Here is a 27135-nt window from a genome sequence, read left to right as displayed (position 1 = left end):
TAGCAAAAGCACTTCAATTTCTAAAGAGTTACGACCAAAGATATGCCTGTGATGTTCTTGGTAGTACTGGAAACAGCATCACCTACCTTTCAGAGGGGATGTCCTCAGCTGTGCCACACACTTGGAATGATCCTTACAAAGGTGCTTGTTTGTATCCTTTCAGTTCTCCAAGTCAGCAATCAAAAGTTCTTTTCCAACTGATTTGTATAGAATTTAAGTAAGAATTATCTGGGGAGGGAGTGCTTCTTGCATGCAGTAAAAAGATGCTTCTGTGCTGGGTCACGCCAGAACCTCTGCACCATCCCTGTGCCACAGCTGTGGGATCTGTTCCTTGGGAGTTTCACTGAGGGAGCAGCTCCCTGCTGTGCCAGAAGTACCTGCCTTGGCAAACAGGCTTTTCGGGTTTATTTCCCTGCAACTCTGCAAGTTCTTCTGCCACCACTGAATGCTGGCACTGCCAGGGCAGCCCCGGGCTGTGCTGAAGGCACCAAGGGGAGTCTGCACAGGAGGCAGCTGTTCCCTGCCACTTCTGCTCCTGAGAATGCCTTCTGCTCCCATGCAGGGGAAGAACATCTGCAGGGAGAGGCTGCTGTGCCCCCAGTGCCCCTGGCTCTGCACCGTGGTCAGACAAGCCAGGGAGCGAGAACAGCTCCTGTGAGGTAACACATCCAGGGCTTCATTTGTTGTTTCCCTGTCCCCCCTCCTCTGGGATTTGCTCCCAACCCCTGATGGATCATAGAATCATTAAGGTTGGAAAAGACCCCCAGGATGACCAAGTCCCAGCCTCTGCCAGAGCTCCACCCTGCCCTCTCAACCCCATCACCAAGGGCCACGCTGACTCGTGTGTTTGAACACGGCCTAATGTGCCATACCCGGGAAGAGCCTTTCCAGTCCACAGGGAAGAGCAGAGGGCTTCTCCTCCTTGTTCAGATCCATCTTCAGACCTGGATGGTGAGAAGCACTGGATGTTGTACCACTACACATAACCATAAACTGCTGCTTTTCTTTCTGACTCTGCTCTACAAATTACAGGGTTTTAATAAAGTTTGGAAGTTATCCCTGCCATCAAGGGGATTGGGAAGAAAGCTGGAGTATCACACACTTCCTCTGTGAGAAGAAATCCTCAAGCAGCTCCCTCTGTGCTAATGCTGAGAACAGTTCCCTGGCTCCAGAGCCCTGCAGGAGGAATGCCGGGAATTCTGGGCAGCCCAGCTGCGGCCAGGCTGGAGCTCAAATGATCCTTGAGCTGCACTCCACCAGTGACTCCCCAGCTCCTCGGGATGGGCAGCAGGGACAAGTCCCTGCTGGGCTGTGCTGGACCAGGTTCTCACCCTGCTCTCTGCCCAAGCCAAGGCAGGAAGGCCCCACATCAGGAAGCTGCTGTGGAAGGAATGCTTTCCCAGCTGGAGCTGCTGGAATTCCTGTCAGCACCAAGACGATCCTTTCCCTTGCTCAGCTCACGAACAACTAGCCAGGAGGGCAAGGAAACCAAACCAAGCCAACCCTAATTTAAACAATTACCGAATTAGTCATCAACACACTAAGGAGTATTTAGACAGTGAGTTCAACATATGCCACACTGATGCCTTCAGCAGTTGCAAAATAGAATTAGAAAACTAACATTTATTAAATCAATTTGAATTTTAATATACATTTCAAGAATGTGGCAGCATAAAAGGAAATGTTTTTAGAAACAACCTGAATCTACCATTTGCAGTTTTACATTAACCATCAGGGCTCTCCTGTCGACGCTCCGGAACACTCTTGACCTAAGTTCTCCAACTTTTGGTACCACATTGAATGCAGCAATGAGATAGTAAAGATTCCAAATACTCCCACATTTCTGGAGCAAAGGTACTTTGTATTTAATTTAATGAAAGTCCTAAAAATGTACCATCAACAATCTCGGCAAAACTGAACAGCTCTGCAAAAGCATTCCGACACAACCCGTGCTGTGCAGCCACTCCCAGACTCCGGGTCGCTACTTTGCTTACACGCAGTGGACTAATAAACAGATTTACATTAGTAGGTCACGATCAAACCACCAAATTAGAGACTGGTAGGATCCCTCTGGGTCAACACAAAAATCACATACAAGTTTAACTAAATACATTTTAATAGGACATCGTTAAATCTCATGAGGGCTAAAAAACACAGATCTTAGGTACTTGGGTTGGCAAATAAAGACAAGAATACTAAGAAGCATTTTCCACCATTTACTCATTATCAAAAATATTTTTCAACTCTTCTTGCAAAACAAAAACAAAAAAGTACAGACTGGACACGTACATCACATTTTTCTTCCTATGGCTTTAACCCCCCACCCTGCCCACCCCACAAAAAAGACGGGGGGAGAAACAAACCAAAACCAACAAAAAGCTCTGACCACATTCACAGAAAATGACACCATGGTACACTACAAAACAAAAGGAGGTGCCATTTGTGTCCAAAGGGTTTTGCTCATTTCTCAGTGAGGAACCATCATTGTACGTGCTTTGTGCCAAATCAAAGCACACCCAGCGCCAGGCCGGAAAGCGCCGCGGGGGGCTCTGCCTGAGGAAAAGGGAAGATGGAAGCAGGAAAGGAACTAAAAAAATCCACGCACTATTTACCATGCTGCTGAAACAGGAATGGCCTTTGAAATCAGACAGTAATGTTTGTGTTCGAGTCAGCCCATGTTCGGGTTGTGCTCTATCATTCCAAGAGGAGAAATTTCTGCTTTCACAAAGCAATCTCAACTTTTTAGGCTCCCAATGAAGCCCTGAAGGCACAACTAAACTCTTGTGCCTGCAACTCTTATTTAGGGATTGTGCTGAAATCAACCATTTCTGCACAAAGCTGAATTCCTAACAGGAATTCTTTCACTGTAACACTTTTCCAGATAAGCTTGACAACTTTGTGTTATGTTTCTATTTTTGAGCCTTTTGGCCCAGGTTGAAAAGCACTGACCTTCAGAAGCTGCTTTCAACATTTTAGCAAAAAATGAGATAGGTTCAGGGTGGAGTGAGTTATATATAGCTTATTCTGTTTAGCAAACACCCCAAAAATTTGACCTTTGATAGCCCTTGATCCTGTGCCCTGGCTGGGAGGTGCCTGTCAGCGGGGAACTCCCCGCTGTGGGAGGGGTCCCGGGTCTGTTACAAACCTGATCAAACAACCCCCGGTGGTGATAAGCCCTGCACAATCTCCCTGCAGGCCAGGCACTGATCAGCCCCACAGCGGGGAAAATCAGCCAAGGGCTCCCTGTAACCCACAAAACCCCTTCTCTTCCCTAGAAGCAACAGCAGTAGAACAGCAGGAACTCGGGAAAGGGAGAGGATGGTGCTAACAGAACTTGAGCCTTCGTAGGGTACCAGAGATATTCTCCCCCAGCCCAGCCCCTCAGTGACTTGTCACACACAGGGGGCTGGCACGGAGGGGCAACTGAGCAGGGGCGTGACCTGTGGAAGCGTCAGGAAGACAAACCCCATGGATGATGCCATTACCAGGACGGGGTATCTGAGCTGGAGCTCGACCTTCACCTCCACCCGACCCTCCTGAGCCTGCCTGCAGCCTGAAATGCCTTTTGACCCACCAGCTCTCTCAATGTACTTATTAATCTTTTTTTAAACTGTATTCTGTTCAGTAGAGCACACAACCAATTCTCACAGTCACCACTACCTACCCTTTCCACAGTGTATCCCCCAGCTCAGTGCTGCCTTTCCCACAGGAATGTCAGGTCATTTCCTGCTCATGGTGACTGTAACCCATCAAATAATTATTTTTCTACACCATCATCTAGCATGGTTGAGATGCACTATCTGGATGCTACACTGAAGCTGAAGCTTTGACTGAGCACAAAGCATGAGCAAGTACAATGAGGTCAATATATTCCTTGTCAAAGATCTTGTGATAAAATCATTTACATCAGCAATTGATCTCAAACTATGAGGTGCTGTAAGAACTAAAAACAGTTTTAGGGTAACTCCTCCATTATCTGCAACTATTTCCCAGACACTAATACACAGAACATAGCAATGAAAAACACTTGATACAAGTGATCTAAACGCAGGAGCTCCAGCAAGTTAAACAGAACCATAGCTGCCTTAAACCTGTAGCAGTTCCCCTACGGATGGCAGGGAAAAGAAAGAAAGGTTCAACAGTCGTATCTCATGTCTATAGCTTCATCCAAACTTTTCTCATCGTGTGTACTGGCAGCTAAAAACGTCGTTACTGGTGACCCTGTCACATTGATTACACTGGTGCTTGTGCTGGCATTGCGCACAGCAATGCTTGTCACATTAATGCCCAAAGTAAGCCGAGTCTGCTCCAAGGCCTTTTCCGGCACTGCAAAGGCCTCCAGCTTCTTCTCCCCGTTAGCCATGTAGGAGTTTTGGCAGCCACGGCATATGCAGTCAAGGCAGGCTTTGCGGTTAGAGTAGCAAGGGCAGCGTTGGCCACGGCATGTAAGAACACTTGGATTTTGGGTGGCACGACCACATTTACACCCTTTCTTTTCTTGTGGCTTTTTATACACAGTTTTTGTCGGGCTTCCTGGCATAACGTTACTGCTGGGAACTTTCTCCTTTGCCTTGTCTTTTGTTTTCAGCACCCCTGGTTTGGCTTTCGGGTGGGATTTCTTAGGGGCATGTTCTAAGTTCTTTTTCATGCTTTTGTTAGACAGGAGTACAGTTTTACTGATTTTGGGAGTGGTTCCTCCATTAGGTACAGTCGCAATGGGCTGCAAAGACATTTTGTTTTCCTGTTTGACTGTCACAGGAGCCGATGCTCCCAGTGTTGGGCCGCAGATGATGCTGGAGATGGGCAGAGGCTGAACCTTCTCACTGTCGCTTTCGGAGCGAGAGCGCTTCCTGTTCAGCTTCACCACCTTGGGCGTGGCTGCCGTGCAGGAGAGCCCATGAGGAGAAGCATCTGTGGACATGAAAATGTTATGGCTGAGGGGAGGGGGGGAGAGCTGCAGGAAGGGGCCGTTGGCCATGTTTGCCTCCAAGCCGGGCTGCAGGTTGGAGTCGCACACCTCGGTGCTGGACACGGTCTCCAGGCTGCGCAGCACCTCCTCGACGCTGAGCAGCAGCGACCCGCCCGGCTTGATGTCCTCGCTGAAGCCGCAGATGTCGATGCCCGCGGGGCACAGGTCGCTGGTGGCCACCGTGTCACACACGGGCTGCAGGCTGCCGGGGATGTCCTCCGTCTTGATGTAGTCGCCGGTGCTGCACACGTCGATGGCGCTGGCGTGCTCGGGAGAGGGGATGCTCACGCCGAGCTTCTCCACCGCCAGCCCGTTGCAGGGGGGCAGCCCGTTGATGACGGAGCCCCGCAGGTCCAGGCTGGGGGTGCTCTCGGGCAGCGCCGTGAACCCCCCCGGCGCGTCCGTCGCCAGCTCCGAGGTGGAAGGGACCGGGGAATGCGTCAGACACAGAGCCAGGGCCGCATCCGAGGATTTCTCCGTCTCCTCGTGGAGCGGTGCCCCATCCTTGAGCAGAGCCAGCAGGTCTGCAGAGCAATCCACGGCCTGGATGATGTCCCGGGCCAGCGGCGTCTGCGTGATGTACTCGCACAGCTTCTTGTAGCAGTTCACCAGGATGCTCAGCTGCTTGTTCTCCTCGAACTGCTCGTAGTCCTTGCACCAGCTACACGAGGGCTTCATCATCATCTTCTTGCCTTTACATGTTTTGCAGACATAATGCTGACAATTGGAGTTGGTAGGAGCAATGGGGTCTTGTAGCAAATTTCCTACGGGAACAAGAAAGAGGAAGATTACAACGGACTTAAGGCAGGTTTCCGGGCCACTGTGGGATGAATTTTTTGTACTATCATAACAAATTGCCTCAAAAAGTTCAATTATTCACAAGAAAACATTCCATCCAAACTACTGCCTGTACAAATTCTCACAGCTGCCAACCTGGTTTTAAAACAACATTGGATACAATTAGAAGAAAACCATCACACCGTGATTTGTTGTGTGCTGCAGCCTTTAGAAACACTCTCAACTACAGTCCTACCGATCCCCTTCTCCCCTTCAGCTTTGTCCATGGAAACTTACAGAACACACAAGATTTCTATGAATTTACCAAAAGTGCAATAATAAACTCCCATGACAACTTACTGTCGAGATTTTAATGGAATTAGTAAAAACAAATGATAACAGAGCAGAGGGAAAACTCCAAAAGGGATGTAGAAATGGTGAAATATCCACCCCTAAAGGGAAGAAGATAGAGCAGACTTTGTGTTATTTTTCATTTAGCATTTTTAGTGAAGCCATCAGAATAAAGGATTTTCTTCAAGACTTTACTGTTTAGAATAAAAAACTAATAAAAATCAGCTACTAAAGGAATCCACACACACCTGACAGCCCAGAAAGTTTTAGACCCCCAGCACTGACAGTCTGGAAGGTTTTGTCTGCAGATCTCTGAAACTGTAAAAACCTGGAAGAATGGCTTTGGTTTTCCTTAAGAACAAACATTACCTAAGGATAAAATATGAAAGAACAAGAGAAACTAAATTCTGTATAGAAACAATCCAACTAGTTCCTATATCCAGAAAGTGACAGTATTGCTTTGCTATTTCCAGGCAGCTCTAGGCCAGAAAGATATTCCATCTCCTAAATTAAATTGCAGAGTATCTATAGTCATCCCCAGCAACAGGGATCCCAGCAGCACATTCTCAGCTTTGATCAGACCTTTCTCCCATAAGGAGCCTCTGCTGGATGAGTTACAGCCATCAGGGAATTCCCAGCCAGATTTTCCAAAGTGAAAACAATCTGCTGCAACAAGTGAATAAAATTAAACAACTTGAGAAGAAGCAAAGTGCATATATCAAATCAGACTGGGATAAAACCCCCAAAATATCGAAGATACTCTCTCTCATTGCTTGCTTCTCTGATCCCTTTTCCCTGCATTCCCTGATCCCTCTTTGGGAAGGGGCTGCTCCAAGTCCCTCCACCTGAGCCATCTTTCAGTAGATGTGGCTTGATGTAAACTGGGTTTTGAGCAACAAAACCACAAGAGTCAGTGCTCAGGTTGCCATTACATAGTATTTTTTTAATAAATGGAGAGAAATACAGTTGTTCAGCAAGCTGGCAGGAGGCACAGAATGAGCCCTGCCTGGACAGTGTGACAAGATCAGCACAAGAAGACAGAAAACACTCATCACATCAAGCCAGGAAGATTGAAAGCCGACAGATGGAACATGAAGTCACACAGCCCAACCTGCAGAGGGAATTACTGGGGTTTTTTTCCCAAGTTCCCTCGAAGTGACACGATATAAACAGCAACACAGGCAGCAGTGGCCACTGTGGTCCTAAGATGGGACTTGATTTTAGGAGAAAAGTTCCCTGAAGAGAACAAAACCAAAGCTTTAAATCCCACCAGCTCCTCGCAGAAGTCCTGTCCTTCAGCAGAGAGTTCACCAGCAATGGTCCAGGGCCCTGGATCTTGAGTCCAACAGGACCAGCAGGAGCTGTGCCCTGGCCAGTGCTGACACTTCAGAGCCTTGGGACTACAGTGTTCCCAAGGCCAAAAGCCACCAGCATTAATTAATTCCCAATTAATTAATGGCACAAAGAAGCTGGGGGCAGTCCTCATCCACAGGTAGCCTCTCTTGGCTCCTTGGGACAATACGGCTGAGTTGTGATGCTTTACAGAATTCAGATACTTCAGAGATGGCACCAAATAAACAAGATATCACCTTAACTTTTAATTAGATTTTTAAAAAAGGCATCACCAACTGTGCGTTTTATTTCTCCCAAAATAAATTTGGCTGAAACTCCTAAATAAGTACAAATGCTAAAAGGGGATACAGAAAAATTTAAATTTCCGGAGGCTTTGAGGGAAAAACCAGACAGACTGACAAGACAGAACACTTCACATGCTCTCACTGACAGGATGAACAGAGCAAGTTCTACTCCCAGTAAATGCCAGGCAACCTACACTGGAGAGACATTAGGAATGCCTGAGCTGTGGGAATATTTTCGGTTTCAACTCCTATCTCGTTGAATATTCATTCTTCAAAGTTTCTTGTATAGATTCTGTGGCACTATCACTCTCCTCAGTCTTAGTATTGGCAAGTTAAAAAAACCCCAGTCAACCATGAGATGCTAATTCCCATAAAATTGAGATTGTAATACTCAGGGAGGGGCCCTAAGTCAGCAGCACCGTCCCACAAACAGCCCCTGAGCTGCTTTGGAACCTGGAGGTTTTGGAAGGCCAAGATCTCACTTTTGCCTGATGGCCATCAGTGCTACCTCCTCTAGGAATTTGAAAATGTATACAGATCTCCAAGATATAAACATGGTGGGCCCTGAAGTTAATATTTTTCCATGCTTGTAATTTAGTATTTCTCTAAGCTAAATGTAATTTTTTGTTTTATTGTGCAGCCCTTCACCTGCATTAGACCCTTCCACGATTCCTCACTGCACACCTTCAGTTTTACAGCCCTGCATAGCCTGGTGTTACAGAACCCTGCCTTGTCTTTTCTCACCCTTACAAAATTATTTGTAATAATACAAACTATTTGGTTATCAATACACCAAAAGCAAAATCACATTCTTATAAAGCCTCCAATACAAGACTTTTCCTCCACATCAGCTCTTAACTATCCTGATTTCAGAAAGGTTGACTAAATATGTACATTAATATCAGCACTTACAATTACTGAGGAGCATATACAGAGGAAAAACTTTTAATATATTATTTACCAAACAGCCCAGCTGATCTGCAAAGGCTGTCCCGGAGCAAGGTCACTTAAATCACAAGGAATACTTCCTACCCTGGTCCTTAATGACCATTATTTTGCAGCTGCAGGAGCAGGGGAAGCATCTGCAAATTGTGTCCCTGAGACCAAAGGGAGGAGAAGAATTGGGAATCAAAGCAATTGTTAGGTGTCTGTACCCAGCAAATGTGCTCCTAATGGATGAAATTCACTGGGTAGAAAGGCTTGAACAGGTACCTCTGGCCTTCCTACCCATCCTCAGCAAAGGCAGGCAAGGGCTAAAAACAAATATCTAATTTAGGGTCCCTGGAAATTCGACTGGAACATTAATCACTGAAAATTATCTTGGCTTTTCCAACAGCCCAAAGTCTTAAGAATTATGTCATTATTAAATCTTAATTTCATGAAGTAAACCAGAAAAAAATACGTCACATTTTTTTACAAATACAAATGTATCCCTGGGGTTCATCAGCACCGTCTGTCAGGCAGAAGTCTCTGATCTCGGCTGCACTGGGGTCGCCAGAAGCGCCCTGGTGCCCGGGTGCTCAGCCCGTGCCCGGGTACTCAGCCCGTGCCCCGGTGCTCAGCCTGTGCCCGGGTACTCAGCCCGTGCCCGGTGCTCAGCCCGTGCCCCGGTGCTCAGCCCGTGCCCCGGTGCTCAGCCCGTGCCCCGGTGCTCAGCCCGTGCCTCGGTGCTCAGCCCGTGCCCGGGTGCTCAGCCCGTGCCCCGGTGCTCAGCCCGTGCCCGCCTGCTCAGCCCGTGCCCGGGTGCTCAGCCCGTGCCTCGGTGCTCAGCCCGTGCCTCGGTGCTCAGCCCGTGCCTCGGTGCTCAGCCCGTGCCCGCCTGCTCAGCCCGTGCCTCGGTGCTCAGCCCGTGCCTCGGTGCTCAGCCCGTGCCTCGGTGCTCAGCCCGTGCCCGCCTGCTCAGCCCGTGCCCGCCTGCTCAGCCCGTGCCTCGGTGCTCAGCCCGTGCCCGCCTGCTCAGCCCGTGCCCGCCTGCTCAGCCCGTGCCTCGGTGCTCAGCCCGTGCCCGCCTGCTCAGCCCGTGCCCGCCTGCTCAGCCCGTGCCTCGGTGCTCAGCCCGTGCCTCGGTGCTCAGCCCGTGCCCGGGTACTCAGCCGGTGCCCGGGTGCTCAGCCCGTGCCCGGGTACTCAGCCGGTGCCCGGGTGCTCAGCCCGTGCCCCGGTGCTCAGCCCGTGCCCCGGTGCTCAGCCAGCACCGGGCACTGGCCAGCCCAGCCACGCAGGCACCGTGGCAGCCACAGGACACAGGAGGAGAGGGCAGCAAGGGAGCTCACCCCCCAGTCTGTGCCCACCAAACAGCACAGTGAGCACGAGCTCATTCTGCAACCACGATGACAGAAACAGAAATGCTGAGCCTCTACCGAGCTCTGAGGAACAGGAAGCTCTACCCATCTGAGGCACACACAGACTTCTACATGCCAAGAACCCCAAAGTCATATCCACAGCTGGAGCTTTGACAGCTGCACTGCTACACCGTCAGCCTTTTCATGTCGGGATTGAACATCGTCTGATTGTTTCTACTAAAATAATTAGCAACAGCCAGAAAGCTTCAACAACTTGCCACATCCAAGCTTCAGAGCTCAGGAGCTCCTGAAGGACAGGAGCTGTTTCTCACCGACTGTGACACCACTGCACAGGGGTTTGTGCTCAGCCACCCCTCTACCTGCAGCTCCAGAGCTTCAGCTGCAGCAGCCCGGGAAGGAAAAGCCCTGCCCTCCCCACCACATTCCCTGAACTGCTCCCTGCCACCCCACACAGCATCTCCTCACCCTAGAAATCATCAGCTGGGCACCACGGAAGAATGAGCAGCTCAACGAGGCTTTAAAGCAAAACACAACAGAAAATACCCTCACAAAAGCAGTGCTTCCCGAGTTGGATAAACCCCCTAAAAGCACTATTTGCAAAACTATCTGACGACAGACAGGCAGGCATATGATGAACAGCAAAAAGGTCTGTCAGCCATCTGCAGAGGAATACAACAAATGTGTGGGATCTGTTTTACATGGGTGGGAGATCTGGGTACTTCCTAGAAAACAAGAAAACTGAACACACTCAGACTCACAGAGGTTAGTGCAAGGGCCAGCTGCCAAGGACACGACAGCAGGGAAAGGTCTCACAGATCCCAAGCCCTAACACCCCTTCCCACTTCCTAACACCCACCTACACTCGGGGTGGGCTGGGCCACGGTGGATTTGATTGCACCAAAGTCAGGAGCCAGATTCCCCAGACCGATGTCTGTCCTACCCCTGCCCCGGCAGCAGCGCCCAGGTAGAAAAATATTGGGCAGCTCCTCTCATTGGAAGCGCCGGGTCCCCCGTGGCCCGGGTTAGGGTTAGGGTTAGGGTTAGGGTTACCTAACCCACCGCACAGCATTCCCAAAGCCCGTTCCCAGAACGCAGCCGCTCCCACCTGAGAGCGCTATTTCCCTTTGCACTATCCAAGGGAAAGCTCTGAACCCCGCCGTGGGGCTAAGGGCAGTCTGCAACAACACTACAGATGTGTGATCCTTTCTTTCATGGGCTTTGAGACAAGGTTCTGTTCACAGAACAATTCTGAAATTGTTCAACTCAGCCAAAAAATAGAAATAAAAAAATGTTCCCTGAGACTTCCAGCGCAGAACTCTGAGAAACAATGAGAGTTTTGCTGTGAGCTATGTGAAATTATTTCTTCCTGCAAACACCATCCTGGCCTCAGATCACCCCAACCACACTGCCCCAACCACACTCATAAATTCCCCATCGGGTGAAATGGAATCAAGGGGGACACAAAAGAAGCCCTAAAAAAAACCCCAAATCAACTAAAAATACTTATTTCAAAATTTTATCAGAGAAAACATTCTGCTGGCTACTGAATATTTCTGAGCATCCTCCATCAACACACAACTATGAAAAATTAGCCAAAGACATTATTATTACCCTCATATAGGGTCAGTCATGACTAATGTATTAATGATTGTATAACTCTTTGAAAAAATAAAAACTGCACTGTTTTTGCCTGAACATCACGGGAGTCCAATTTAACCATGATCAGAAGACAGTTAGACTATTTTTCTTCACATTTTGAGAGATACAGTCAACCTCTTTAGCCTAAGTTCAAGGAAAAAAATTACAACAAATTGCATTTTAAGTGCAAAAGGGACTGCCTTATTCTCAGAGTCCACTCCCCACATAAGAAACAACAGAACGTTTTTACTAAGTCCTATGTCAAAGTTATATAGTTCTGTTTGAAAGTCTTTGTGTTTACAAAATCCCTGACAGGAATAATTCTAAATGTATTTTTAACAAACTAGGTGGTAAAGTTCAAACTTTGAGGCTTTAAAAAGATGGATAAAATAATCTTTTTCACCATGCAATGTAAAATTTTCACATAATTTTCCAAAATTTTCCAACAAGATTGCTGCATTTTGAGTAGTTTCAAATAGCAAAGTTAACATTTCTCCTATGGGTATAAAATAATAACATATTTCTAAGGTGCAAAAACACTCACAAGAGTTAGAACTTGCTTTGGAAGTTACAGATCAAGTTCATCACATTCCCCGAGCAAACAGAAAAGTAATGAAAACCACTTTTCCGCACCAAACAAAAATGCTTGAACATCAGAATCCTAAAGTGAAGTGCGCTCCCCAAGGCCCCCGTGTGAGAGGGAGCCAGCCGGGGGCTGGGACTGCGAGGCTCAGGAGACACGGAGTAACAAATTACATCACTGCGGGACTCCGTGAATTCCCCCAGGGGAGCAGGGAATCTCTGCTCCCTGCAAAGCAGCGTGCTCAGGAAAGGCTGTGCTGCCATCCCTTTCCAAGTCATTGCCCAGCCCCAGGGAATGTTTTCTGGCCTCCCGAAAGACTCCAATACAATATCCAGGAGCGCTCAGTCCGTACTTAGACGACCTGACGCGTAAATCGTGAGGCTGCAGAGAAAACAAAGGCAGAGGACCGTGTGGAGTGCTCCGTGCCCACGGACCAGGACAGCTCAGCCATCCCAATAAAGATGCCTCCTGGCAACACATTAACTTCTCTTTAAACACTCGGGAACACAATCGGTTTAATCAATATCCTCAGGCACCACCAAACCCATCCATCACCTCCCAGCTCCTCAAGCAGGAATGCTCCTCTCCAATCCCAGCACAAGACAAGCCACTGCAACCCCCTTTGGAAGCCACTGTCAACCAGCAGCCACCGAGGGGACCACAGCTCCTTCTCTTCCTACTCAATTTTCTTCTAAGGCAGAGGAGTATTTTTAGTTTAGAAACCAATTTAAATTCTACTGGCAGAACTTTATGTTATCAAAACTTCTGCAGTACAATGCAGACAACCTTGACAAAGCAGTTCTCCCAGGAGTCACACACAGGGTTTGAAAACAGGAAACAGTGAAGTTGAGTAGGGAGATTTTAAGAGGAAATCACCCAACATGTTCTTGAGTAAAAATTGGTGTACACAGAGACGCGAGACTGGACATTTTATAGACAACTGCTCCCCAAACCAAGCACAAACAGTACCTGCAGCAGAAGGTATTTGATAGGTACTTAGTCCCCATGTCCATGTTCCCTGATGGTTGCTGCAGAGATGCTGATTATTTTTCACATTTCTCACAAATTCAGAAGTGCTTTGGCAACCATTCATTACATTTTTAAAGGGAAAATCACATACTTTTAAAAACTACCAGTAGTTTTATTTACAGTATTTCTCATCATTGAAAACAGAGGAAAGAAGAAAATGTCAATGGAGAAAATACCTAAAAAACCCACAGCACCAGACCAATTTTCAAACATAAAAGGCAACTCTGACCTGGCAGCACAGATCATGAATCAGCCTTCACTCTCCTCAGCCTAGGGAGAATGGACAAGGAAGAAGTTCTAAGCTAAACTTTTCCATCACAAAACTTAAATACACTTTTTCATTCTAAAACTCTGTTATCCAAGCTCAACTCAGCCATGGCTCATATCCCAAATGGAAACTCCACTATCATCCGTATAATTAAGTTTTATTATAATGGGAATTTGTTTCTTCTCCCTTATTCCATGTCTGTGACAGGAAACTGAATTTTCCAGGAAGTTCCCATCCATTTAGGTGTCACTCAAGCATCTCCCCTTCTCTGAGGGAAGTTCAGTCCAACTGTCCAGGCCCAGCTCACAGCATTTCCCAGTGCCAGAGTGCAGCCCCCAGCACTGAGCTCTGCCTGGGACCTGGAACCACACCCCAAGAGCAGCCGACCAGGGAAGGGCACTGTGGGACACAGGAACTGCAGAAGCAAAGGAGAATTAGCTCAGAGAGAGGCGAGGAAGAGGAGGAGAAGCCTTCACATGGACAGAATGGCACAGAAGTGGAAAATTTTACACAACTGTACACAACCGACTATGGAGACATTTCAGATCTAGTGCTAACTGATTAAAATATGTAATTATATTATACACTCCATTCAACTTTGGCAGTATAAAACTCTCAAACAGGCTCTTGCTTTTACACAAGAGCAGGAGGGAAATAACATCCTTACACTCATCTTTACATAGAAAAACAAAAAGTCTACAGTTTTTATTTTATTTTTTTGGTAATCCATGCCATTGCCCATGCTTGGGAGTTGCTTCCACAATGCTACTGTACCACTGAGCCTTCAACCCCCTGGCTAAAATTATCAAGAGCTGCCTCAGAACACCGGATGGGGCTCTGTGAGGTACCAGTCAGTGCTACCATGGGTTTCTTTGTTCCTCCCACCCCTAATCTCCCTAAAGCCACATGTTGTCTCACATCCCCTTACTGGGATTACAGGATGTTTAAGACAAGAACTGTGTTCTCATCCTGTATTTCCCAGCACCAGCTGGGTTCCTGGCCAAGCATAAAACGCTGTCCTGCAGCCCTGCCAGCTCCAAGCACTCTCTCAATCAGCAGTAACAACCTTTCACATACCTTAGAAATATCTTTCAGAGATTGCAGGAGGAAGTTTCCTATGGATAAGCTAAGCTGATCAGCTAAGCTGATCTGACCGGCAATCGTGTCTCTTACAAGCATTTCAAGTGAATTTCAGAGAAGGCTGTTAATGCTGAAGAGACTGATGATTTGCAGTTACCTGCATGGTATCTGAACCAGAGAAAGGCATGCTAAGATGTTTATCCCGACAGACAGCACCTTTAAAACAATGAAGTTTGTTGCATAAATTCTATTATGCTATTTTTAAACTAAATGTGGTATTAATATGCAATTTAATAATAATCACTTTATTCCAGAGGCTGAAACTTGTATTTCACATCCTCAAAACACACAAGGCACAGCCCTTCTGCCTAATGCACACTCGGGAGCAGTTATTTTCAAGTTTTAAAAGCTCTAGAAAATATTGTCTTATACATCCCTGTAAAAGGATGATGTACTACCTACAGCACTGTCCAGGAAACTGTCACATGATCACACTTAAATCCTAGAAATACACACACGGCTGCTCCAGCTGCAGAACTGAGCCCTTATCACCCATCATGAGGCAAGAGGGAGACCTTGAATCCACCCAGAGCTGATTCAGCTGACTTATACTGACATACTGTATTTACATTTTGGCTTTCTACTGCTGCAACTCCATGTGTGCCAATCTGAATCTGAAATCAGAGCTTTAATTAGAACTTCATAATTATGTGGGTCCAAAAACTTCTGCCACCCCCTGCTATGTGAGCTGGTGTAAAAGACTATGGGATCACAAGGAAATGAGCTGGCTTATGCCTTGTGCAATGGGAGCCCAGGAATGTTAGCTGATTTATGTAGCTGGCACCCATTTCTCCTAAAAACAATTCCCTAAAATTAAAGGGACGATCTTGACCATGGAATTAATACCTACAGCACAACAAAACATTACAGAATGCACTCAAGAGAGACTACACACTGAGAAAAAGCTGATGACATAAAGAACACTAATTTGTGGAATAACTTCCCAAGGGAATTCCTAGAAGTCCAATACTTGAGACTTTAACCACTACTGATACTTCCTGCAGCATTTCTCCAACAAAGCAGAGTTTTTAAACCTTTGTGCTCAGCACCTCACAAAGATCTGTGCAAGAAAAGTACCAAACATTCCAAGTTCCATGGACACAGACCCAGAGCCAGGTATTTGGATCTCACAGTCTAAACAGACAAACAGGGCAGAAAGAAGTGAGCTTATGAAAAGCTTTCAAGTATTAAATCAAAAAGCCCAACCCAAACCCACAGTGCACAGTTAGCCCAGCTGGCAAGAGTGGGGTGCTGAGAACACCAAGGTTCTGGCTTCAATCCCTCCACGGGCCATTCACTGACTCCATGGCCCTCGTGGGTCCCTTCCAACTCAGAATATTCTGGGATTCTGGCAGAGTTTTGGGCAGTCATAGTGCTCACTGTCATGATCTCTAAACATAACCTTTACTTCAGTATTTAAACGTCATCTTTTAAAACACCCAAGCTAAAAAGGCTTTGATGGTTGAACAGGGTTTAATGACCTTAAATATGCAGAAGGTGTAAAAGGTGTAACAGCTCTTAGCACTAAGAGAAAAGGAACACAAAAAATAAATGAGAAAAAGATGGACTGGCCTTTACCAGTCTGAACTGCAGATCTGTGACACTGGGAACAGCAGTTCTGTGTGGGGCAGGCCCACTCCCCCATGAGCACCTCAGGCTCAAGACAGACACCTCAGTAACTCTATTTTACTCCACGGCTTCACAGAGAGTGTGGAATTTACTGAGGCCTCTGGATACTGAGACACCACAAACAGAAGTCCAGGAGGCAGAGATAAGACTGGTTAATCAGCTGTAAGCAAAATATTTGAAATAAACAGCAGCTATGGTTATCTGAAAGCTGGCCACAGTAGAAAAAAAAAAATATACACCAAAGGAATAACCCTAATATTCAAAAAAAATAAAGGGTCAAGAGAGAAAGCAGAACCATCAAGAGGTAGTTTGTGAATAGGAATATCGTGGAGGCACAAGCAAACAGAAGAAAACAAAACTAAAAACGTGGTTTGCTCTACCAAAGTGAGAGTGACAGAAAAGCCGAGCAAGAAAAGCTGAAGAAGGGGGAAAAAAGCTCAGGAATTTGGGCAGGGACAAATTAAAGACAGACAATTTCAACAGCACAAAGCGTAAAACTAAGATTGCAAAAGGCCAAGAAGGAAAAAAGGCAAGGCAAGGAGAACAAAGAACACATTTCAGAAGACCAGGCTTAAAGTGGAGAGGCCAGAGAGCACAGCAATGCAAATATGTTATTAAAAAAAAATAAGAACAATATTTGCATGTTTTTTGGCAAAAGCAGTCTGGTGACTGACCAAAAGCAGGAAGAATTTATGGGAAGAAAGCGCAGCTGGGGTTGGAATTAACCGGGCCTAGGGTGATAAATAAAAAGCAGAGGTGCATCACTACTGCCATCGGGGCTCCATGAGGAAAAATCCTTAAGACAAATTACTTCAGGAAATGACGATGCAGAGATCCTGGGAACGGGCTCCCTCCTTCCCAGTGCAAACAGATCTCTATTTTCAAAGACTTTAAGTGGGAGGAGCCAATAGCGAGAGGATAGGAAGCATCTAACGCTACTTTAGCCGCCTCGACGGTTAAATCCTGATCCTGTAAATAAATAAAATATTTAACTTTCTAAACCCCAGTGATTCAATTTAAATTTAGGGTAACACACGCACGGGTATCGACAAGCACAGTGGGGATAATCCCACTCTGTCAGGAAAATACAAACACAAACAGGGCAGGACTTAAAACTACCAGAGGGGAAAAATGAGAATTAAAAAAATTTACCAACCAAGCGGTCTAACAGCTCAGAGCCCCCTCCCGACACTGATCAAGGCTTCAAGGGGAAGTTCAAGGAAACCTAACAGTTTATTCCAGAGCTTCCTCCCAGGAACGGACACATGCCCCCACTCCACAAACACAACAGAATGCAATTCCTTCCCAGTATTCCCCAGACTGTAACACCGAAACTCCGGATACTGCCTTTGCCCACAGCACACAGAACGCTCTTTTTGGGGAGCGGGGAAAGCCCAGCAGACTTTCAGCCTGTTTGCTTTTTATGGTTATTATTGTTGCAGAACAATTATCTACTAGGCACAAAAAAACCCAATTCTTGTTTCTGTCAGCTCAAAAATTCCTGGCTTTCAATCGGAATTACTTACTGTTTACATTTCAAGAAGGGGGAAAAAAAAATTACGAAGTTCCTCTTCCCCTGCCTCTATGGTCTGCATATTGTTTTGGGTATCTTTTACCACACTCGCTCTTAGTCATCGCTTTTTTAAAGCGATTAACTCCACGACACCAGGGTATTCCAATGACCACTAAAAACTGCCGTACCCTTAACGAAGCAGTGACCATAATAAAGCGCAGCATTTTGAGGCAAACACTCTCTCCGTGCCACCGCCGCCTTCGCAGCGTGCGCGGCTGTTGAGACACAGCCCCTGCCGCCTCCCTGCCCTTGTGACCGGCCCTGCCCGCGGCTGCCCCGCGCCGGGGGCGGGTTCAGCCCGGGCTGTTCCCACTCCGCCGCTCCGAGCGCCGAGCCGCCCCCCCGGCGGCCGCGGCTCCGGGCCCGGCAAACTTTCCTGGGAGCTGCCCCGGGCCGGGCCGGCCGAGGCGAGGCCGAGCCAGCCCCGGTGCGGGCCCAGGGCCGTGCGGGAGCCCCGGGGAGGCTCATTGTGCAGGAACAAAAGAAAGATCCTCACCGCACACGCAGCAGGAGAGGGACTGCCTGAAGTAGGGCAGGAGCTTGTTAATCTCGGAAAAGGACTGGGGGTCCGCCGGGTCGTAGTTGAGCACCAGGCGGCTCGCGGACACGTAGAGAGCAGTGGCATTCACCGGGTTCATCGCCGCCGCTCGCTCGCCGCCGGCTGCGCGGTGCGAAGAAGGTCTGCGCGGGCCGCGGGGGCAGGTGGCCCCGGGGCGGGGGCCGGCCGGGTGTCACCTTGGTCCGGGGCCACCTGGAGCCGCGCGGCAGCGGCGGCGGCAGCGCGGAGGCCGCGGCGGCCCTGCCAGAGGGGGCCGCGCCGGCTCCTCCTCCGCCTCCCGCGGGGGAGGCCTCGCTCCGAGCGGCGGCTCGGCCCGGGCGGTGGCGGCGGCGCTACTGCAGGTCCCTGCGGGCCATGCCCGCCCCGCCGCGGGGCCCCCCTGCTGCTGTCGGCGCCTCCCTCAGCGGCGGCCCGGCATGGCGGCGGCCGCAGGCAGGATCCGCGAACGGGCGCGGGGCGGCGGCGGGGCCGCGCTGCCCGATGCGGCGGGAGGGCGGCGGAGGCACCCGGGGCTCACCGCGGCCGCATCACCGCGGCGGCGGCGCCGCCTCCTGCGCGGGGCCGGTGGGCGCGCGGGCAGGGCCGGGCGGGCCGCGCGCTCCGCGGTGGCGCCGTTAGATCCGGCCGTCACTGCGGGGCCATCGCCGCCGCCCGCGCCGCGCATGCGCGCCCGCAGCGGGGCGGGGGGCCGCCGGCGCCCTCTAGCGGCGCCCGACCTGGCAGCGGGGGCCGCGCGCAGGTGGGCGGGGGGGGCGCGCGCCGCCTCAGCGGCCGCCGTGGGCCCCGCGGGCTCCTGGCGGGCAGCGCCTCGCGCACCGCCCCGGCCTCGCGCGGCGCCCCGCGCAGCATCGCCTCAGCATCGCCTCAGCATCGCCTCAGCATCGCCTCAGCATCGCCTCAGCGCCGCCCCGCGCACCCCCGCCCCGCCGGGCCTCGGCTTTGCCCCCTCACGGCGGCCGGTGGGGACGCCGTGTCCCGCCCCTGTCATGGCGAGCGCCTCCGCTCGGACTGAGGAATCGGCCCCGCCTCTGCCCTCAGGCCGTGCTGGGACCTGCGGCCAGGCCTGTCAATACCTCGGGCTGCTGGCTGACACACCGGCCCCCTCCGCGGTCACGGAGCGAGTCCGGGGAGCTGCGGGGCCCGGCCGCTCTTGAGAGAAGTGGCGCGGGAGCTGCGGAGCGCACAAACCCCTCAGGACACCGCCAGCCTCCCACATACGGATCTATGGACAGAAGCGTGTCACAAGTGTTCCTGCTGGAGACCCCACGTATAGCACAGTAGTGGATGCGCAGGCTGAGGGCAGGTATGACCAAGATATAGGCACAGGCGGGACTTCCATGGACGGAACTTGTTTTATTTCCTATGTAAGCACCAAGGCCATTCCACAGACTTCCAGATCCTGTGTTGCAACACTGCCAGCACCATCGGGCAGCCCTCTCCCTCCTTCTGTGTTTGGCCTTTTGGGAAACTGCCTGACAGAGCTTCTCCTTTTTCCCACTTGGCCCTCTGTGCTCACTTAGAGTTGCCCATGTGAAACTTACCAAGGAGTTCCACCTGTACCTTTTAGTTCCTTGTTCACTTCATTAATCCCCCCAGCTTTCCAGCCCAACACAAAATGAGTGTACACACAAAACACAGGAAGAATTGGGTCTTGACTCCAAATACTCATTTAGCACTTGTGTTCTTCATCAAGCAGCTCATTCCCCACCAGGCACTGTTCCCACACGCTGCAGGTACAGCCCGTGTGGGTGCATCTCCATGTTACCATGCAGACCTACAATGCCCTTCTGCCTCCCAGCAAGCACTCAGTAGCCATCTCTGGACTGTAGCTCCTTGCACACATTAAATCCCCAACCTGACTTCACTCGAAGGCACAGCATCTTCATTCTCACCCTCAGCCTGCTGTTACATTGCTTGTAAAATGCCCAATTCCTTCTTCAGCTTACTGCCAGGAACACCTTCCAACAGACTGAAACAACATCCAAGCAAATTCCCACCAAGTCCACTCATACGCACCTTCCTGTATCACGTCCTCTGCCAAACTCTGAACACACGGTGTCCTGAACACTCTCAACCCCTCCCAGCTCCCTCTCACGCTGCTCTGGCTCTTAGGCAAGGAACTTACTTGACACCCAACACCCACAGTTCTACCAGTCTTGTCTAATTTTTGGGATACACTCCTCTGAGTACACTCCTTGCCCTTGGACCTGCTCCTTGCTGCAAATGGCTGCTGGTCAGGGGCTCACCCTTCTTGCTGCTGCTGACCCTGCTCTGCTCTCCTCACCCAGGTACCGTGGGACTCTTTCTTGTAGTTGATACCACTGCCTGGCCTGCCTTGCTCTTATCTCCCTGTCTCACCTTTCCCCCTGCAGCAGCCACCTTTGCTACTCCCACATGCCAAGAGCCTTGTGGGACCACTGTTCTCCCTGTCTGTCTCCCTCCCCAGCCAATAGTAGGTGCTTAACTTTGAACAAGCACTGGAACATTCAGTAAACCATTGAGTACATCCCCTTGTAGTTTCACTGGAAAATAAGGGTGGAATAGGAATGTTATTTCATTTTCCAGTTCCTATCAATGCTCTGCCAGTGGCTATGTTTGGGAAAAACTAGACTCCTTGTTCAGATTAGGTTAGAATAGTGCCTGTTAACTCTGCCAAACACAGATACATGTGTTAACAGCCCAGGTCGTTGGGTGATAGTTCTTGATTCTTCCCTACAGCACTTGAACAGAATAAACATTTAGATCTCAGTGAATAGTTCTTTGTAAGTGTATAAAAAAAACCATAAAGTGTTCAAGTAACTTAACTGTGTTAAGTTCCTTCTGCTGTGGAAGAGGTGCATCCTAAAGTGTCTGATTCCTACAGCACTGCATCTGTAAGGGAAAGTTATCAACTGAGTAGAAAAAAATACAGGTCAGTGCATACACTGCCTCTGAAAGCTTGGATGTGAATAAAATGGTGGGGGTTTGTTGTCATTTTGTTACGGGGTTTGTTTTTTCCCTCAGCCGGCTGCCAATGGCAAGCTTGTTTCTAATTGCTTGCTTGTTTGACTTGATGTAGGTTTCCTTCTGTGTCACTGCATTTTGAGTATCATGAAGAGAGGCAGAGTAAGTCCAGAAGGATTGTAACAGTTCCAACAACACAGTGTTTTCTGGGCTGATGTTATTAATGAATTAACAAAACAAATCAAACACCAACAAAAAGGGAAGCACAGTAACTGCAGAAGAAAGGAACAAGAAGCATCCCCCCACAGCTTCTAAGAAAGACACAGACTGACTTTTGCCAGGAAGCAGTCAGAGGAGCTCGGCATGGCTATCATGACTCTGCAAAGCCTGTGGCCCTTTGTTAAGTGATCCATGGCTACCTGCTCACCCTTGTTACCATCCCAACGAGACACAGCTGCAGAGACCACTCCTGCAGTACAAGCTGCATCAATTCACTTGTTTGTGCCTTTTTAATTTTTAATTTGCCTTGAATTTGTCTCATAGGATTGTCCTTTTAGTTTTGTAACTCCCAGATATTTCAGGGGGTGTCCAACCATGACATGCCTTTGGAATCCTGGTAAAGCAGAGCATACTGGTACCCCCAGTCCATTGGGTTTGCCTCCCTTTTATATTCATGAACAAACCATAGACTTCACCACTATAACCATTTTTCTCCTCTGTGTTCAAAAGTATTCTTTTACATTATTCCAGAGTGGCCATGCTTTTTAGAAACATATTCCAGTTGCTTACTAGTCTCTTATCAACGTCCCTCTCTGAGAATTGCAGGTTTTGATTTGAGAGGTTCACACCCACAACACCAGGGACACCCCGTTTTTATGGATTATAGGAGTGGTTGCAGTGGCCCTTTCATTCAACTTCACCTCCATATATGATGAAGCCAATATCTGCTTTTTTATTTGGGTCTGGTTTTTGCAAGCAGCTTTTTTTTGGAGGAAACAACAAAAAAAAAAGGCATCTGCATTACCAGTTTTGAGACCTGGAACAGTGCAGTAGAATTTGTGTCTTTACTACTAGGAGGAATTCCTCTTTCTAAGCCAGAACATTTCTTATCTGTTGTTGAACATTGGAATATTCAATGCTGTACAGTTTTACAGCAGTGCCTGTTAGACCCACCAGTTCTTTGTAACTGTGTGTGGGGTTTTGTTTGTTTGGTGTTCTTTGGTGTTTTCTAACTATCTACCACTTTCAGAAAGAGGAATCTGTTTGTGGTTTGGATTCTCAAGGACCTGAGAAGGAATATTCCCCAACAATTTTAAGGTCCTTGGGATCTCAGTACAAACCCCACCCTATTGTTACGGGGTTGCTTATAGTTCTCCACAAGACAGTGACCCACAATTCATTCAGTTCATTCAGGTGATATATTTGAAGGGAATTTTCATAGGATGAATTTGTAGGACATCTCCTCCAGCATTTATTGTTCAGCACAGCTTTCTCTTTCAGTCCTCCCAGCCCTTCCCCACTATGAACCAGGCTAGTGGGTGTAGCTGCAATAGCTTTTCTCCAGCTGTGTGAGCATGTCTGGCCTAATAATTGTTCTATTTGAATCAGCATCAAATAAGTGCATTTTGCATATCATATTAGATCTTTGATAATCAAATTCATCCTGTTGTTATTAAATTGCAGAAGTCATGAGGTACATCTGTGCAACTTTGAAGTTCTGTCAGGTGAGATCAATTCCCTCTTTCTCAGTTATTTTTGCCTTATAGTTGTTCTTACATGAACCATGTGAGTAAACTTTATATTGTGGCTAATGTAAAAAATCTGTTTAGCTTATCTTTCAAAAGTGTCACAACACAGATTCCCAATATGCATGTTAGAAGCACAGAAGAAGGAGGGTATTGATAGAGCTCGCAGCAGTCCAGCTCCTCACTGAAGCTGTTAATATTTTTCTGATGTTGCTAATCAAAGAAATTAAACTTCTTCTCTGGATATAGTACTGTAAATCCAAAGACAGCTGTTGCTTGTTTAGGCTGGGGGTTCTTGTTGGTTTCGATGTGCCTGGAGAATCCCGTGCCCTCTGTCAGTCCAGCTGAAGTACCACTCTACTCCTGTTGTAGCTCTTACATGTGTTTGCCAGCTCAGGTTTGGGAGAGGCGTGTGAGTAAGTTCTGCATTTGCATAGATGAATTGGCATAATTGAGCTGGCTGTTGAATTTTGCTTCCAGGAGCATCGTGCTCTTCCCTTCTGCCCACTGAGCTGTGAGGTTGAGAAGTACTGTAGAAGCTCACACAGGGAGCTCCTCTTTCAAAAAATAAATTTTTAGCTTGGTGGTTCCTTTTACTGTTATTACTTAAGCAGGGATATTCTAGCCTTTCTCTTTTGGGGCTTAGCTCTAAGTGGGACAGAAGAGCTGCTGGAAAACACTGGCTTTACTTGTTTCCCTGACTGCCTTTTTCCCAATCCAGGCAAATAAATATTACTGTGACTTCCTAAAGGTGAGTTCTTAGATCCTCTGTGCAGCTCTTTTTTGACCAGAGCATTTCTGGTGTCCTGTAGTGAGAAGTCTTGTGCCTGATGACAGATGGATGATTAATCCCCTTGGTGCTTTTCCTTACTCTGAAGCTGTAAGACTACAACTACATCTTTCAATAGGTCCTTTTAGTGACTCCTTTGACAAAAACTTTATCTTCACTCAGAGGTCTTCTGACAGGCTTTTTTGAGAAACCAATACAGACTGATTATTTCATCGTATCAAACAAAGAATATGAAGTTCTCCTTTTTTTTTTTTTTTTAACAATGCAGTACAAGTATTTGATAGCTGATTAAAATATGTAATTCATAGAATATCTTACCGGGACAATCTCATGTTGTACAGCAGTCACTTCTGGCCTTAGTATCTATAAATCCCGTTTTGGAGGAGATCTGCTCCTTTTGTGAGTGCCCAGCTCATCTCTAATGTGGGTTGTGAGTCTGGTCAAAACCTGGGCTTCCAGGAGTGTGGGAGTTTTGTCAGAACAGGACTCTCACTTTGGAACAGCCCAGTGCAAGAAGAGATGACCTGGGATTAGCACTAAATAGTTGAGCTGATTCTGAGCCGAACTGCCAATGCAGAAATACTGGTTCAGCTCTGCATGTGCTCCAGTTTAATTTGGGTTTAGGGAGAATGCTACCATACATACAGCAAGAATGTGCCTCTTACACACCTGAGTTACCCCTCTGACTTAAACAGATCAACTGACTTTGATGACCCTGGGTTGTTTCCTATAGGAATAGAAATCGATGATGGAACTGGGTTGTATTCCTTACTTCTGCTTACCAAAGCCAGGCACAAATTACTATTTGACTGAACATGGAAAAATTGAGTATCAGGAGACTGTTTTCTCACGGTTTAAAGTTCTCTTGTAACTGGATTTGGCCTCAAAATATTTGCTCTTCTTTCACTGATTTGCATTGTGGGGGCTTCTTGAGAAACTGCCTGGAGAGTTTTCACTTTCTGATACATCCCCGTGACAACCTCTAGCTTGACAATTCTAACAATATTGGACTGTAAGAATGACTGTCAGAGCTGAGTCTAGTATCCTGCTTCCAAAAGCAGGCAGTGACAAATATGTAGGGAACAGTAATAATATTGTAAGCATATAGTGATATTTTCCCATCAGAGTCTTCCAGCAATTTGTGTCTTGGGGACCTACAGAGAGAGCAGCAGCTCCTTTCTTTTTATATTCTTAGGTAGATTCCTCCTCCATTAGTGTGTCCAGGACCTTTTGACTCTTTGGATGCTATTGAAAATGGAGCTGATGTTTTTGCAGAGGTGTTGTGAACTTGTTCCTTTTGTGAACAGACATGTATTCTTGGGGTTGGTTTTCCCCAGTGCATCTTAACATCTACTTGAATTTCATATCTCTCTGAGCTCTGTGAGGTGAATTCCTTTTAATCTAATGACAACTTAGTTTCAAGAGCTCCTAATCAGGGACATTATCAAGGGCCTCTGGAAAGCCAAATAATTATATGAACAGGATCTCCCTTTTATATGTTTGACTTCACTAAATAAAGGCACTAGATGTGCATGGCAGGAGTCTCTGTACAAAATCTCTGCCAGTATGTCCTGTTTATTTATGTGTTTGCTAATACTGGGTTTTGTGGGTTGGGTTGGTGGGGTTTTTGGCATTTTGCTTCAAAATTCATATTGGATTTACAGGTTTAAAGTTTTCTTAGGTCCCTTAATGCCTGCCTTAAAAACTGACATTGCAATAGCCACCTGCCATAGGAGTTTTTAGCAAGAGACTTTATATTTAAGTGAGTTATCTCTGAAGGATCTTATAACAGTGAGGTGAAAACCGTTTGGTCCTGAAGATGTGTTAGTGCTAATGATTTGTTCTATAGCTTAATCTTCTACTACTTCTTCAGGGTGAAACAGGACCTTCAGTGTACCCAGTAAACATCCAAGTAAAAACCCAAGAAAAAACAGGCTTTTTAGCCCAGAAATCTTCTCAAGTTCCTTTGCACTGAATTCAGATAAACCAAAAATTATAATTTTTTCTGTTGGATAGTCTGAACAATCCCTTTAATCTTGCCTTGTCTTACTGCCAGAATCTCTGGCATGCTTTCTTCTCCTCAAGTATTTGAAAAAGAATTTACTAGTTTTCATAATTCCAGCAAATTGCTCATAGAAGTATTTTTGGCCTCTTCATCCTGTTTTTTAACATGTAACCTGCAACTCTTCTGTGTCCCCCTCTACTCTTCTATTGGGCAGAACTTCAACTATCCAAAGAATGCCCTTTTCCCTCTGCTGGCTCCCCTTGCCATGCCAGCCTTATCTTCCAGGATGGGGGCTTTTTGAAACCTCCTTGTTCCCAGAATGCAGATTCCCAACCTCTTTTGCATGTGACCCATGTTCTGAATAGTGGTTATTTTAATTTCTGAAGTTGCAGAGTTACTCTTTGAGTGTATTTTTAATGAAGAAGCTACTGCAGGCAGCCTGAGTAATGCTGAACCCACCTACGGGGGATAGTGGCGGCTTTTGCTTCAAATATCTTTGGTCTGATTTCTGCCTGGGCTGTTTTGTGACCAGGAGAAGCTTCCTGACTGGGGAGGGTGAAATGCCTGTTTGGCTGCTGCAGAGAAGCAGTTATCTCACAGATAGGTCAGGAATGCAGCTGGCATCCTGCAGCTACTCTGGCTGGGGGTTGAAACAGCCTCCTGCTCAGCCGTGTGTGGGCTGAGGTACTCGGTGCCTTTCTTGTCCTGGTCTTCACTGCCAGGATCTCCCCAGGCCTTTGTGCCTGCAGGCAGGGCTCAAGGAGAGGGCTGCTGTAGTGGGGGTGATTGAGTCAGCAGCTACTGAGAAAGTTTGACACATTCTGGGGGACCAGACAGGATGACCCAGGAGTGTGGAGAGAGTTGGCAGGTGTTGCAGTGAGGCCACTGTTATCTTTGAAAGGCCATGGAGATCAGGGGGATCCCTGGTGGCTGGGGATTTACAAAAAGCCTGGGACTGTAAGGTCACCCCCCTCAGTCTGGTCTGGGAGGAAAGCCATGGAACAAGTGTTCTTGGCTGCCTTTTGTGGTCACATGGAGAAGGTGATTTGGAATAGCCAGCATAGATTAACCAGGAATAAATGGTGTGACCAACCTCAGTGCCTTTCAGTGAAAAAGTGAGGGGTTCTGTGGATGGAAGAAGAGCAGTGTATGTCAGGTGTCTGAACTTGGGCAAGGTTTCTGACAGGATCTCTTGC

The 27135-nt window shown here is 47.7% G+C and overlaps 1 protein-coding gene across 3 annotated transcripts; it reads right to left on the bottom strand.

The window, feature by feature from the left end:
- Window positions 1-1622: 1622 nt before the first annotated feature.
- MSL2 (MSL complex subunit 2) lies at window positions 1623-18967 on the bottom strand. Of its 3 annotated transcripts, none has more exons than XM_069024284.1 (2): window positions 18394-18967; window positions 1623-5733 (listed from the first exon to the last, which is right to left on the bottom strand). In XM_069024284.1, exons 1-2 carry the CDS (start codon window positions 18533-18535, stop codon window positions 4136-4138), a joined length of 1740 nt encoding a protein of 579 aa, XP_068880385.1. In that variant the 5' UTR covers window positions 18536-18967; the 3' UTR covers window positions 1623-4135. The 3 variants fall into 3 exon arrangements, with proteins under 3 accessions (XP_068880385.1, XP_068880384.1, XP_068880386.1); XM_069024283.1 differs by lacking the exon at window positions 18394-18967 and adding an exon at window positions 18026-18116; XM_069024285.1 differs by lacking the exon at window positions 18394-18967 and adding an exon at window positions 17851-17998.
- Between the last annotated feature and the right edge of the window lie 8168 nt (window positions 18968-27135).

Source organism: Aphelocoma coerulescens, chromosome 9, assembly GCF_041296385.1.
Source record: "Aphelocoma coerulescens isolate FSJ_1873_10779 chromosome 9, UR_Acoe_1.0, whole genome shotgun sequence".
Lineage (NCBI taxonomy): Eukaryota > Metazoa > Chordata > Aves > Passeriformes > Corvidae > Aphelocoma > Aphelocoma coerulescens.
Note: the sequence above shows the minus strand (reverse complement) of the source record. Positions and strands in the feature narration are given on the sequence as shown.